Source organism: Plectropomus leopardus, chromosome 13 (assembly GCF_026936395.1).
Source record: "Plectropomus leopardus strain MGB_pleo_1.0 chromosome 13, ASM2693639v1, whole genome shotgun sequence".
Lineage (NCBI taxonomy): Eukaryota > Metazoa > Chordata > Actinopteri > Perciformes > Serranidae > Plectropomus > Plectropomus leopardus.
In genome coordinates this window covers 34,362,875-34,378,446 of record NC_142188.1, presented here as the reverse complement: position 1 = coordinate 34,378,446, position 15,572 = coordinate 34,362,875, and the positions used below count along the sequence as shown (strand labels likewise).

At 40.7% G+C, this 15,572-nt stretch overlaps 1 protein-coding gene across 1 annotated transcript; it reads left to right on the top strand.

Annotated features, from left to right (window-relative positions):
- The first annotated feature begins 496 nt into the window (after positions 1-496).
- Positions 497-15,460, top strand: macroh2a2 (macroH2A.2 histone). Its single transcript, XM_042501970.2, has 9 exons — positions 497-703; positions 2,724-2,901; positions 3,851-3,957; positions 5,240-5,437; positions 10,544-10,639; positions 10,848-10,947; positions 11,035-11,124; positions 13,545-13,719; positions 14,928-15,460. Exons 2-9 carry the CDS (start codon positions 2,730-2,732, stop codon positions 15,091-15,093), a joined length of 1,104 nt encoding a protein of 367 aa, XP_042357904.2. The 5' UTR covers positions 497-703; positions 2,724-2,729; the 3' UTR covers positions 15,094-15,460.
- Positions 15,461-15,572: the final 112 nt, after the last annotated feature.

Below are 15,572 nucleotides of genomic sequence, written 5' to 3'. Positions count from 1 at the left end.
AGCTCTATATTACAATATCATTGTACAGCAGTGCATATTTTCAGCATACCATGCTTGTTGAGACAAATGCAGTTAATGTGTGAAATTTAATTTATATTTAATGTGTTGCCACCTGTGTGATGTTGCAGCCGTCCCCAGGGTTGGGGTCAGTTACAATATCTGACTTCTTTCATTCAAATACACATTGTGAACAATATGTGATCATGTTTAACTGGTTGGCAGACAGATGCAGGTTTAATGTATAAAAATTTGGTTGGTGTAGTTCAAATCTTTGAGTTGCTGAGAGAATTGCAAAGGTGTTGCAACCATCCCCTGACTCCCCGATTTTTTTCATTTAGGTTATATTAAGATTTGCCTTGCCTTAAATAACAGTGCTTTATATCTAAGCACTATTATTTAAGGCGAAGGAAATCTCCTTCCTTTACGCTGTCCCTCTTGAAGTCATGTTCAGGGGGGCGTCTTCTCTCTACTGAATTTTTCCCCTTTGCAGCATCAGTAGCACAGAGCCAGCCTCCAACCAGTCTACACTGATCCTGCCTGCTCTGTGTTTTTTTTTTCTAAGCTTGGAAGATAGATTACGCACAAGGACAGCAAATAAACAGAACCAAAACAAAGCGCGTCGTCTTTCACCGGGGGGATCAGTCTGATCCGTGTAGGAGCATCTCTGACTCGCGTTTATTCGCGTGAAACGCGGACTAAACAGGTAGAAACTTGGAGGGTTTTTCATTTTCCTGCCTCGGCGCATATCCGGATTGACGGGGACGCTTTCCTTTCCATGTCTGATGAGATTACACACATGCACGGTGTCGGAGGCTACATGAAAGGGAAGGGGCGGGCGGGGGGTTGTTAGGGGTTGTTGGTAGAAACGGGTCATTGTGGTTAATGTCCCTATTATCAAATAACACGCCGAAATGCCTCGCGGAGTGTGTGCTGAATAATTTGGTTTAGCTAAACGAAGCCAACCTGGCGTAGCTAACATTAACCGCTAGCTTATTTTTTTCCACGGCTGAATCAGTGTTAAATAATAAAAACACCTCTCCTTTAAGGCTTGTGTTGCCGTGTCGGGCTTTTCTGCAATTTAAATAACCGAAAAGTCAATGTTAACGTCTGCGTAGCTACGTAGAAGGGGTGTTGCTTGTTTGACTGTAACGGTGGGGTCGGTACAGTAACGTTAGCCGACATGCCCCGGTCACATTCCCGTCTTTTTCCATTCGGCTCTTTGGCCGAACAACGCCGGCACACAACATATCCCTCCACCTCTAAGGCCAACGGTGAGCTCCGGTGTTATTTAGTGCATGTGTGGATGATGTGTGAGCTCGAGCGGGCGAAGCTGCAGGCCGCAGCCCGACACACCGCTCACTGCCGGGAATAGTTTGCATGGAAAGCTCGTGTTGGACGGTAACATTTCCTCCGTTAACACCCTTGGTCAATATATGGTGTGTAGGAAAAAGAACGGGTGGCCTACATTACGGCAGCTCGGATACAGAAAGTGGACGTGACGTATGTTTTTTTCTCAGCTCTGTAGAGTTCCACTGTTCACATTCCCCCGCGCGCTCTGCCAGCTGTGTGACAGTGTGAGCTGGAGGATGTCTGCCTACCACCACAGCTCATACCTGATTTATCATGTCTGACACTCAGTATTTCTAACTTATTTGTCTACATTTGGATATAGTAAATAAAGGTTTAAAACGAAATCTGATTGATCTAATTCGTTAGATTTCTTTCAAAAACATGTAGAGAAGGCAATGAGCTACTTAACAAAACATTACCCCCGATTAGCAAGAAATTGGTATAAAGTTGAAAATGTGTAAAAGTAAAAAGAAATTTACTTTAAAATGTGTGTGTGTGTGTGTGTGTGTGTGTGTGTGTGTGTGTGTGTGTGTGTGTGGGGGTGCTCAAAAAAGTGCATTTTTTTCTGTAACAACATTTTGATTTTATAATTATAATGATTATAAATATATTTTTCTAGACATCTTTCCCTAGATTTGATAATTTTCTAATAACCCCCCTCTCAAAACTAATTTTAGAATTATTTTCATTCCCACCCTTAAGCTTGTGAGAGGTGTCTGAAGGCAGCACAAGAAAAATGATGTTTATCCAGGTTTTTAAAGGTTACAACAGTTATGTATGTACTACCTTCTGTTCTGTAGTCACTTTACATGCTTATATCCACCCTCAAATCATTTGTAAAGGCAAAGGCCTAGGCTATGTATGCACACTTAACTGCTATTTATCATTAATTATTTATTTTTATTCATTTATCAATTGTTGAGGCAGATGAGTTAATGGAAAAGTAGTTAAATTTCTTTCATTGTTGACAAACTCTAGAGCTTGCGCTCTCACTGCTGTACAGTTGTATTTACTGAGATATCACAATTATAAAAGGGTCAGGGGACTTTAATTACCAAAATGATAGCTAGAAAATTTGCAAAATGAACTATGCTGATGTGCTGTTAATGTTTTATTTGTCTCAGATTTTAAAAGCTGGAATTAAATTTAAAAAGGCATCTAAAGTTTTCAGTTGTACTACTTCTAAAAAGAAATAAGGAAGAAATAATCCCTGTGAAAAGGTCTTTAGTGTGGTCTGTAGGTTATCCAGAAATAACAGAGACACTGTTCCTGGAAAGAGATCCCCCTGATACATTGTGATTCAATATGTATGATTCTTGTTTTATTTTCTAAAACTGTGTTATTGACTGGCTGTGGTTGTTGTCTGTGTCCAGAGCAAAATGTCCGCCAGAGGAGGAAAGAAGAAGGCCACCAAGCTGTCCCGTTCAGCCCGGGCAGGGGTCATCTTCCCCGTGGGAAGGATGATGAGGTACCTGCGCACCGGCACACACAAATACCGCATTGGCATGGGGGCGCCTGTCTACATGGCAGCAGTCATCGAGTACCTGGCAGGTAGGGAAATCACATGATTCAAGCCACATACATACTGTAGCTTCAGTGCCTGAAACAGCAAATAACCTATGCATATGATTCTAGCTGTAAACAGGGTCATCATTCAGAGTCCTTGTGTCCTCAGGGTAGAAGCTCTTCCTGAGCTCCTCAGTGCTGGCCTGGTGTGTCCCGTACCTTCTTCCAAACCTCATTTTATGCCCCGGGGGACCATGTATGTCCATAGCACTGCTGGTTGCAGAGTTTTGTCTTTTCTGTACTGTTGTATTCTTACTCCTGATGGGCAGGGAGTCACACAGTAGAAAGTAAATAATAACAGAACACACACTGTAAAGCCTGATTCCCACTACACAAAAAAATGCTAACATCTGTCTTTTTAATGCAATGAGAATGTGTACAATCGGCATTCACACCCAGGTCAAATGCAATAGACACAGGTTTTTATCACCACCCCCCGCTCCGATCGGCATTGATGGGAACACAACAACCAGGTGAATGCGGTAATTTCAGCTCTTTAACCAGCAAGATTTAATGATGTGGTATCATTAATTACTGTCCTTGTCCTTGAGCAGCTAAAACATTGATCGAAATACATCTACACTGACTTTGAAAGAGTGACGGAATAAGTAAGAGATATGGAAAGAGAAGAAACCACTGAACTTTTCACAGACCTCTGTTCCTGCTGCTGTCTACTGTTGACCTGTTCTCCTGCCTGTCTGTGACATCACGCTGACACACCAGTAAAACAACAAATACATACACACACACACCAGCTGACAGAAAGGCCGACTCGCTCTCCAGTGTGAGTTCAGTGGCAGTGGGAATAGAGCCAGTTGCTTATATTTAGCGGGTTTACCCATGTTTAAAAAACATATGTGCACACGCTAATTTTGGTGGGAAAGGGGTATATGTCTGATGGTGACCCTCCACACTGTCTTCTCTCTCCTCTAAGCTGAGATCTTGGAGCTGGCAGGAAATGCAGCACGGGACAACAAGAAGGGCAGAATAACTCCTAGGCACATCAAGCTGGCTGTGGCCAATGATGAGGAGCTCAACCAGGTAACAGTTATGGTTTGATAGAATTATACTTTCTGTCATGTGCAAGTAAACATCATGATAAAGTAAACTATTTATGTGTGACACCTGCAGTATTATAGAAGGCTTCTTCAAAGTTAGTGTGGGCAAATGGACCAGAGAACACTACATACACATTCAGAAGTTCAGTGAGGACAAAAACCTCATGATATAAAACAGCACAAACACACCGTCAGTTGTAAATAAAATCATGTTGTTGATGAGTACAGTGTGAAATAGTTTGTTCACTCACTGATGGAACAGTGACAATTAAATTAGTGACTCTACCCAGTCTGATCTCCAAGTAAAGAAGACAGATGTTAGTGTGCATTTGAGGCTGCCAGTGGATCAGGTCACCTGATGCACCTTTAACCCTGTCTCCTCTGCCTGATGCACCAGTGGCTCCATCACTAGACACACACACTCACATGTTGTAGAGATGAGCTATGATCACACACTCCGAATGTTAAACTACAGCACAGTTTCGAAGTATATCAGATAGGTCCAGATATTTTTGAACTACATGAAAAAAATGGATAAGACATTAACAATTTTGTAGCGAATGCAACAATGCATAACAAGTGATGTTTGGGTTTGAATTAGGGATGCATGATTGTACCAGCATGTCATCGGTACCAGCCAATATCAGCTTTAAAATGAACTAAATCACTAAATGGTGATCAGAATCTGCCACTGTACTTTTTCTTATTTTGCACAATGAATGAATATTACATACAGTGAAAAGCATTGTATTTAATGTCTCCACCTGCTGATGGGCCATCATAATAAGAGTATGCAGAAAATGATGTTAATGTCAATATGGAGGAGTCTTGATGATCACTAAAATTATGTGGGAAAAAAGTGGATATATTGATATTGGTTATTGCTCACATTAGTTGTTGTACATCGGCATATCGGCAACAAACCAAGTATTGTGGATCCCTATTTTAAATTATTATAATTCAGTAATTATTGTTACATGAGGAACAAGGTGCTGTCCTCAAATAATGATGTGCTTGAAAGTCTTCTCCCTGCAGTGTTTTAGGCTGCAGCTGATAGCAGCTGGTGTGTGTAGCAGCAAACATTTAAGCAGCATCCCAACACTGGTTCACCTCAGTTAGGAAAAACCACAGTCATTCCACATCTGTTTGCATAAGAGCAGACACTGTTTGTTGAAGAGAATGTGACTTAAGTTGTAAGTTGTGTTATGTTTCTTTGTAGGACAGTATGTAGTCAATCTCTATTTTGGAAATGTTTTCTCCAACAGCTCCTACGGGGGGTCACCATATCAAATGGAGGAGTTCTGCCTCGGATCCACCCAGAGCTGCTCTCTAAGAAGAGGGGAGGCCGAGTGAAAGCAGATAGCCAAGCATCCATCCCCGAGAAGCAGGAAGAACGCTCAAAGAGCAAGAAACCCATCAAAACCCTGAAAAAGGTTAAAGGCAAACGAGGTCGCAAGCCAAAGGTCAGTCAACTTCTCAGAGTGGACACATACAGTCCCTGCAGGATTTCACAGGCTGTTTTTGTGATTGTTGGGCCTGAAATGCCTGACTTCATGGCAGCTTTTGATAAAAATTGTGGGTGTTTTTTTTGCAATGAAAATGAAGGGGCAAGTGTAAAGTGCAAAAATAGTCATGATGCTGTCTCAGATTCCGAGCTTATTATCAAGAGAATTCAGTGATTCCCACAGAGAGTTAGACTCCATCTGTGATGGTGGGGGGTGGATTGGTGGGGAGATAACGGTGGATTGCTGATGATCAGTTCTTGTTGCTGCTTAATGCAGTGCTGAAGGAAGCTGCTCTCCTCCTGCTCTCTCTGTCCAACATGAGTCAACACAACAGCGACGAACATCGGACACCGTGCTATTAAGCAGTCCCAACACTGCACATCGACAGCAAAACAGCTGGACTCTGTCATTAAACCTGTTGATAAATGTTGGGTAACGGTAGCCGTGTGATACTAACAGTGATACCTGTCAGTGTGTGTGACTGTGTCCCAGGCACAGTATAGCAGTCTCGTGATAAACAGAGAGAGGGGGGCGTAGCCAATCAATAAGCTGTGTGCAGCTCAACATTGAAATGAGATTTGACCTGTTGTAAACAGTCAAAGTTGCGGTAAAGTTGCAGTGATTGGACAAATTTACAAGGTTGCATAAAATTCACAGGTACATTTTTTTTGTGTGAAATCCTGGGAGAATGATAATACTGCTGGCTGGCTGTGGCCAAGAAGATAAAGTGGGTCGTCCACTCTTCAGAAGATTGGCAGTTTGATCTGCAGCTCACCCAGGCCTTTTGTGGAATCTGTAAAAAATCGGAAGCTGGCATGTATTAAACTTGCTCAAACCATTATCAATACCAGGTAAAAAATATACTAAAATGATAACATGTTTTAGCGCCCGTGTTTTGGAAATATAAACATTTTTAGTGTGACAAAATCATCTTTGATCAAGGCAAGGCAGCTATATTTGTGGAGCATATTTTAAGAATATAATAAAGGAAACACATTTAAACTAAAAGAGAAAAGATATAAGTAAAATTAATTACTAAATGATTAACAATTTTTTAAAATAAAAATCACTGTTGAAGTAGCAAAAGTGCAGATGAGGAGAAAAGATAAAATTATTATTTAAATTGATTGAAAATCCAGTTTAAACATAAGTTTGCCGTCATTAGCGGGTGAAGAAGGCAGAGTAATTTTTAGCTTTGACTTGTAAGTGTTCAGAGTCGGGGTTTGTATTCATCTGGGAGGTTATTCCAGGTTTGTGCTGCATGATAACAAAACTAGGGCTGGGGCGACGCGTACACGTAATCGATAACGCAATTCACGTAACGTGCGTTGACGCGTCGCACCGTTTCACTTTGCGCGCGTCATGAGAGCTTGAGCAGTGCCGAGCGTGTTGTTTTTTGCTTCGGCCCTCGTGTATCAAGTAAGAGCGTGCACACTGCTCGCCCGAGCAGCGCTTGTCAGGCGCGTCTGAGCTGCGTGTCAGCTGCAGCACATCTAGAGAAACGGTGGCTCGCCGTTTTTTTACTCGTGACGGTCGCGTTTGCTGACTCTATACCACTTTATACTGTAGTTAAAGTCTGTCACAGAGATGAGGAAATACAAAGATAATTGTTTCACCTCAACTTCCTTGCTTCCCTTTGAAAACAAAAGCCCTCTGACTTTGTGTCTCTGGACACAGTGCCATCAGTTGCTGATACAATGCATTTTATTTTGAAACATTTACAGGACGGGGTTGTCAGCTGTGCAGGAGCTTGTATAACTTCATAAATGAGTGGTATATGTGCTTATAAATATGAAAATACAGCACTCATATCAGGAGGCAGCAATATGACTTATGGCCCAGTTAAGGCTGGACTATTAATCGAGTAATAAAAAATAATAGTTAAATCAATTTAAAAAAATAATCCATAGATTAATCTATTCATCGAAAAAATAATCAATAAATTAATCGCTAAAAAAATAATCGTTAGGGGCAGCCCTAAACAAAACAACATTCATCAGATGTCCTGAGGGTCCTAGAATTTTCATATGTTGCAAGTATGTTGGAGCTATATTTTGTAGACACTGAAAATCATTTTAATACTCTAAAATCAATTCTCTGGCAGGCAGCCAATGTAAGGATTTTAGAACTGGATTAATTTGGTCATATTTCCTAACTTTTGTCAGGACCTTCGCGGCAGCATTCTGAATAAGCTGAAGTTGTTGAACAGCTTGTTTTGAAAGTCCTGCAAATAGACTGTCACAGTAATCTAACCTGCAGGAATTAAGGTATGCAGAGTGAGCCTGTTAAGGATTGTTTTGCATTTCCTTGTGTTTTTAATGGTAGTATGCAGATAAGGTTATTGATTTGATGGGACTTTGGAAATTTAAAACAGAGTCCAGGATAAGCCCGAGGTTTCTTGCTTGAGTCTGAGCTATGAGAGAGACGGATTCAAGGTGAGAGCTGATGCTCTGTCTTTCTCTCTGCTGCTCAAAGACAATGACATCAGTCTTCTCTCACACTCCTCATGGCAGGACTAAAGTCACTGTAGGTCATGTCCAACACAAGTCCAAGTCTGAGCAGCTACAAGGGTCATTTGTGTCCAGGAGTTGAGCTCTGTCAGAAACATTTGCATTAGAAAACCATAAGATATGGTTCAATGCTCCAGACAGAGGTAGAAAGTGGACCTTGAGTTCAGATTATTTATCAAACAGATGTGTCCACAGTCAAGAATGAACTCGATGTGTTTCAACCTTCATTTAACAAAATATGCATAACACACTGCTCAATGCAGGTGTGTTCAATCAAGACTTCTGCCAAAATAAAAAGAGCTTGAAACATTCAGACTCCCGAAATCTCAGATCAAAGAATAAGCAAACAAACCAAAGAGTCTGATGAAGCACTGGATCATATCTCGATTCTCAGTGTCAACAAGTGGTGTGTTTTTGATCCTCAAATGGGTGATTATGTCTTTAACCTTTTGAAACATGAGTAAATTGGTTTGATTCCTTTTTAAAAACATGGGAAAAGGCAATGAGCTACTTAATGGGAAATGGACCATTTAATAGCAAGGTGTTGGTAAAAAGTTACAAAAACAAAAGTGAAAATTAGCACAAAAAACGAAAAGAAAGGTTTTTTCTTTAAAAAGGAAATTACCTTAGAAAAAGTGCTAAAATTAAAAATGCAACAATAATAATACTAATAAATATATATAATATGTATATATAATATATGCTATCTGTAGCATAATTTCCTAAATAATTATAATAATTCTGACTTTGGACATTTTCCCATTGTTTTATGATATTTTTTAAAAATAATTCTCTCTAAATTATTAGGTAATTTTTTTCTGTAACCTTTTAATTATTTATCATAATTTGCAGGACATTACACTTGAGGACAAAATTATTAGCCCTCCTATGAAATTTTAAGTTTTTTTTTAATTTTTGCAAGTGTTGTTAACCAGATCAAGGAGTCTTTAACACAGCTTTTCCTAACATCCTAGTTTTATTTTGTATGCTTGCATTATTTTACTTTGCACACAGAAACAAAATTATTTCACAAAAACCAAAAACTACCAGGGTCAAAATTATTAGCCCTCCTGATGCTAATAGTCAATTGTTCATCCTTTTTGCTGGATAACAGCATGCAGTCGTTTGTTGTAGTTTGTAACACGTCTCTGACACATCTCCTGAGGAGTCCCAGCCCATTCTTTTTTGGCAAATCTCTCAAGCTCCTCCAGATTTGATGGTCTTCTGGCATGGACCCTGGTCTTCAGTCCACCCCACAGATTTTTGATGGGATTCAAGTCAGGGCTTTGTGCAGGCCAGTCAATAACTTTCACTTTGGTCTTCTGGAGGAAGTTCTTCACCAGGAGCGACGTATGTTTCAGGTCGCCGCATGTTGGAAGACAAAGCGACGACCCAGAGCCAGTTTTGCTGCTGACTGCTTGAGGTTTTCTTTTAAAATCTTCACATATCCTTCTTCCTTAATGATTCCTTCAACCTTGACGAGATTCCCAGTTCTGAAGCATCCCCACAGTATAATGCTCCCACCGCCATGTTTAACTGTGGGGACGGTGTTCTTTGGGTTATATGCCTCTCCCTTCTTTCTCCAAACATAAGCAACGTCTCTATGGCCAAAGAGCTTTAGTTTGGTCTCATCTGACCAAAGGACACATTTCCAGTATGCATAATCTTTCTACAGATTGTCCTTTGCATATTTCAGTCTGGCTTGAAGGCGTCTTCATCTGCATCTTCGCATTCCATTTCTGTGCAGGGCTCTAGTGACTGTCTTCTTTGACACTACTATTCCTGACTTGGCTAGGTCATTAACTACTGTTTTGGTAGTTGTTCTAGGGTTATTAGACACATCTCTCACTAGTTTTCTTTCCAGAGTCTTTGAAATCTTTTGCTTCCTACCTCTGCCAGACTTGTTTTGTACTTTGTGGCTCTCTTTGAATTTCTTGATGATACTTCTCACTCCACTTCTTGACACTTGGAAACGCTGTGATAACTTTGTATATCCTTCTCCTGCTTTGTAAGCATCAACAATTCTTTTTCTCAAGTCTAAAGTGATTTCTGCTGTTTTTGGCATGATGCTTTCTCAAGTGACAGGTCAAATCCTTACTAAAGTTTTTATACTGTGTGTAAAGTGTTGGACAACCCTCAGTTTTAACTTGACTGATTGATTACAAGCTATAAGCATTGCAAAGTCAAAGCACATGATTGCACAACAATGGCTTGTGCTTTGGCTCAATGAAAAGGTCCATTCTTAGGGGGGCTGATAATATTGTCGCTTGTAATTTGTCTTTTTTTCTAAAACTATTCAGTTATTGTGTGCAAATAAAATGAATTTATGCTTTCTAAAGAAAGCTAGTATGTTTAGTAGTGCTATGTTGAAAATCCCCTGCTCTGTTAAAAACGCACTTGGGAAAATTTTGAAAAAAACTTAAAATTTCATAGGGGGGCTAATAATTTTGTCCTCAACTGTATATGCCAAGCTGCTGACTGCCTTTTTTTCCAAAGGGTTAAGCTGTAGTTATAATTTCAGTTTGGTTCTAATGTGGCATTTTTCCCTCTAAAGAGCACAGAGGAGTCTGTACCAAACTCCACAGTGGAAGACGGTCCTGGAGATGGATTCACCATCCTGTCAGCAAAGAGCCTGTTCCTTGGACAGAAGGTAATCCTTGCATGTCACGCTTAGAGCCAGCGCTGATATTTAGAGACATGAAGCAGCTCATCAGCTTTTAGACCGGAGTCATGTTCAAATCTTTTGAGTGACAGCCAGTGTAAATATGTCAGTATAAGTGTACATTTAGCATGAAGACAAAGCCAGAGCAGGACAGCAGCAGTTCCCTCACACTGTGTTGATGCCTGTTCCTCCACAGCTTTCACTTACAGAGAGCGAAATCAGCAAAATCGGATCAATTAAAGTGGAGGGGATAATTAACCCGACAAACGCAGAGATGGACCTCAAAGATGGCGTGGGTGAGGACATTGTCATGTGTACTTCATGTCTCACTAACAAGCTCTTAGTCGTCCTTCTGAGTTCACCTGCTGCTCTGATGTTTTCAGGCAACGCCCTGGAGAAAGCTGGAGGCCGAGAGTTCCTGGAGGGAGTCAAGGAGCTGCGGAAAGCACAAGGGCCTCTGGAGGTGGCATCAGGTACAGAACTGAGATGCTGCTCCAGGCTGTTTCTAACAGAGAGCTGTGCTGCATGAGGCTAAAGCTGTTTCAGGCTCCAAGGAGGCCGATCCTCTGCTGTGACTGATGGCAGAGAAATGTTGTGGGCCCCATGAAAAAGAAATTACTTTGGGCCCCTCCACCACATGCCATGCAAATCCTGTGCAAATCCTGTAACATCTCCAGAACCCAGTCCACCCTTTCACAGCTTTCAGTGACTCCACCTTTGTAATACTGAACTTTTTACTCCACTACATTAGTTTGACTAACCTACTCAGTCATATACATAGTATCTAAAATTGGCTCCACATTGACAAATTACAACATTAACATTAAAACAGATTATACAACAGTTAGCTCCGACCAAGCAATTTGATTGGTCGAGAGGCATTCCATGAGTGCTGTTATAGGAGTACAACATCACTGGGACTGTTAACTTTTAACTCTACATGTATCACTCCGCTTCACGGCCGTTCAAATTCTGTTAATTAGTGTAAGAGTGAATGTGGGATATGTTTTGAGAGTGGGATATGTTTATAGTACGGTGTAAGCATAGGTTCAAACAGCTAGTTGGCGCTGTTCACATAGCTGTCAGCTGGTCAGGTTGAGGGAGGAGAGAAGAGGAGAGAGAGAGCGAGAGAGAGACTGAAACCTCATATGATCAATATGGTCTTAATCAGATTCTTGGAGGTATTTCTCATTTTAATACTGAATGTGAATTTTTGAATTCTTAATGTAAATTGAATCTAAATCATTTATAATTTCATGTTGGAATATTCAGGGTCTGAGGTCCTCTGCCTTTGGCCCTCAAAGCAGGACCCCAGACTTCACCAGAGAGTTAGGAGATGCAGATGTGTTTGTTTTGCAGGAGACTTGGAGTAGAGGAGACATTTCCACTGGTTGTCCCGTGGGCTACAGAGAGATAGTGTTCCCATCCACCAAACTGAAGGGAGTAACCCAAGGCAGGGATTCAGGAGGAATGCTGATTTGATTAAGACCTTGTACTCTCAATAGAATTCATCTAAAAAAGTGAATTTTCAATTTGGCTAAAAATAAAAACAGAAGTTGTTGCCACAGACAGAGACATCTTTATATGTGCAGCATATATCCCCCTGTCAGAATCCCCTTATTATAATGAAAATTGTTTCTCCATTTTCAAAGACAAGATCAGTCAATACCAGGCCCAAGGAAACTTAATGCCAGGACTGCTATAGAAGCAGATTCTGTTAACCCACAGGGAGACAAACATATAACTGACCAGATCAGCATCCCCCTGCCTTCACATCCCCACAGGAACAACTTTGACAAAACTGTGAACAAAAGTGGGCACCAACTATTGCAGCTCTGTCGAGCGCTGGGTCTGTATATAGTTAATGGTTGGCTTTGAGGGGACTCCTTTGGTCATTACACACACAGCTCTCCTCTTGGCAATAGCACAGTAGATTATAGCATTAAAGACCTAGACCCTTCTATCTGAGAGCATTCACAGTCAGCCCCCTAACACCCCCATCTGATCATAGTAAATGTACACTCTACACTACACAGAACAACCTTACAGATGGACAAATAATAGCACGGAGAAGTACCAGAAAGCAATCAGGCATCAAACAATTCAATCTCAATTAGACTATTTTCTTTCCACATCATATCCCCACAGTAACAATGGCCTGAATCAGGCTGTATGGGATGTTCACAACATGTTAGACAAGACTGCACATTTATCTGAAAAGTCTGAAAAAGTCTCAGCATCACAAATACAAAAAGTCAGTCAGTGAATGGTTTGTCACAGACTAAGACATCTGAGAAAAACACTCAGAAATTTATCAAATCAAAAACAAAGAGAACTGAACAATTCTGAGCTTTGGCAAACACTGATTAGAATGATAATTATACAGGAGAACACTCAGAACTGAAAGGGAGCAGCATGAGCAACATCAACTTGCTGCAATTAAAGAGTATATTAACTTAATTTCTGGAAAAACTGGCACTCTTTCAACACACCACACAAAGAAAAATTGGCTATTCATGATATATAGCACAACATCACTCCCTCTCGTGATATTGCTTGAATAATCTGATATTACAAAAACCAAAGGAGCTCATGTTGTGATCATAGAAATGATATTTGTATGTTTATGATACTTTGAAAGGAGCAATTTCTCATGAGTACTTTTTAAGTACATTTTGCTGGTAATATTTTTCTACTTAAGTAAAATTTTGAATATAGGACTTGTTCTAGTAATGAAGTAATGAATGCATAACTAAACGTTTTTAGTAATACATTCATTTTACTAATGAATGTATTAAACTGGTCTATTACAGAGTCCACTCTCTGAAGAGCCAGGGTGTGTGATAAGGGGTTAAACTGTCATCCTGAGTGTGTGGCTCTTGTCCCCCTGCAGTGGCAGTGAGCCAGGCCAGTGGAATGGCAGCCCGCTTCATCATCCACTGTAACGTCCCTCAGTGGGGCTCAGAGAAGTGCGAGGACCAGCTGGAGAAGACGGTGAAGAATTGCCTCTCAGCAGCAGAGGAGAAGAAGCTCAAGTCTGTGGCGTTCCCTTCACTTCCAGCTGGACGGTGAGCTCCTCTCTGACATAGCGCTCACTGCTGACTGTATCCACTGCCAGGTGATCAGCAGCTCTGTGCCACACCTCTTCCTCACTGACATGATGGCTCTGTATCACCACTGTCTCTGATGCCTCTGAACTCTCAGTGTCTGTGTGTTTGTTTCAGTCTCTCAGCACACAGAGGAAGAGTTTTGCTGCTTATTTGACCTGCTAATATTTCTGTGTGACTGTCAACACAGCAGAGTCAGATTGATGTGAAGAGGCCAAACATGCAAAGCTTGGTAACAAATGGATCAAACGTGTTATGTCCAATGCATGTTGAGATTTTTCTCAGACCAGCTCAGGCTGAAGTGAAGTGTCACTTCAGTCATCCTCTTAGTTTAGATGAAGAAATTTAAATCCAGCAAGCGTGAAGCAGGTGGCCTCATTGACCAACTTAAGAAGAAATTTCCTCTTCAAAGCCACTAATGCCATTTTTACGAAGATTCTGACATTCACCAGTGTTTTCTTACATGGGATTTGTTTACATTAACAAAATCCACGTACACAAAAGAGCACTCTTACACACAGTTTGTGGCTGTTTTCTTCAATGCTGCAGTTATATAATATTATAGGATTTATATTGCATTAATAAAGGCATTTAAAGGAATTTATATTGCATTAATAAAGGCATTTAAAGGAATTTGGCCTTTTAAAACAAACACTACATTAAGACTTCAGTTCACATCAGTTATGTTAGTTGGAACCATGCCATCTGACAATTAGTGACTGATGGGGTGAGAAAATGTCACGGGCGGTTCTGGAGGGCAGAACAAAAAGTGACAAAGCTGCATTCAAAGTCAGTTATTAATATCCAATCCAACTTAACCTTCTCTCCCCCTCGCTGTCTTCCTCTGAACACACACGCACAAACGTGCGCGCACACACTCCTTGGATAGCACCACAGAACTCTCCTCAGTCCTGACAGTATGATTTTTTTAACTGAAGCTTAAACAGGATCATTATTTGCACAAGGCTGACAGTTTCAGTACTTTGATTTTAAAATGTCCTTTTATTTTACACAGCAATAATAATAGTCATACAACTGTATATTCCTATAATATTTCACAGTGTTACTGTCTGTTGTGTTGCTGTTAGCTGCAGCTTATATCCATGAGTCTCCATTAGTGTTTAATGTCGCTGCTGTGAGATTGATTTCACATCCTGACTCTCTCACAGGAACGGATTCCCCAAACAGACGGCTGCTCAGCTCATTCTCAAGGCCATCTCCAACCATTTTGTGTCGTCCACCAGCTCCTCTCTGAAAAACATTTACTTTGTTCTGTTTGACAGTGAGAGCATCGGGATCTACCTGCAGGAAATGGCCAAGCTGGACACAAAGTGAGGGTCTTTGTTTGGGGGCGTTGTTTTTCTAACTGTTGTTTGTTGCCGCTGGTGTAGGTAGCTGGTCTGACAGTAGGGGGTTGATGTGGAGTCTGTCTTGGTTAAAAAAGAAAAAAAACATTATGTGTGAGTGGAGTGCTGTTCACATTTCTGTTCACTGTCTCTTCAACAGATTGCATTCTTTAAAGATGAGATTGTTTAAAGTCGTACAGTTTGCCATGATGGTTCCTTGTTTCAATGATGTTTTTACATTCCATGTACAAATAGAACCGTTTTCCTGGCCTCTGTAGTTTCTGATACACTTAGTTTACTAAAAACTGTGGTTCTCATTCTGCTTTGAAATAAAAACTCGGATGTTTTACACCACAGACTCGCTTCGACTTTCAACACTCCTCATTTTTCCTGTCTCATCTGAGGATATTGATTAAAAGGACCGCTTTAATCTCACACACACACTCACATCACTTTGTGCACAAAATG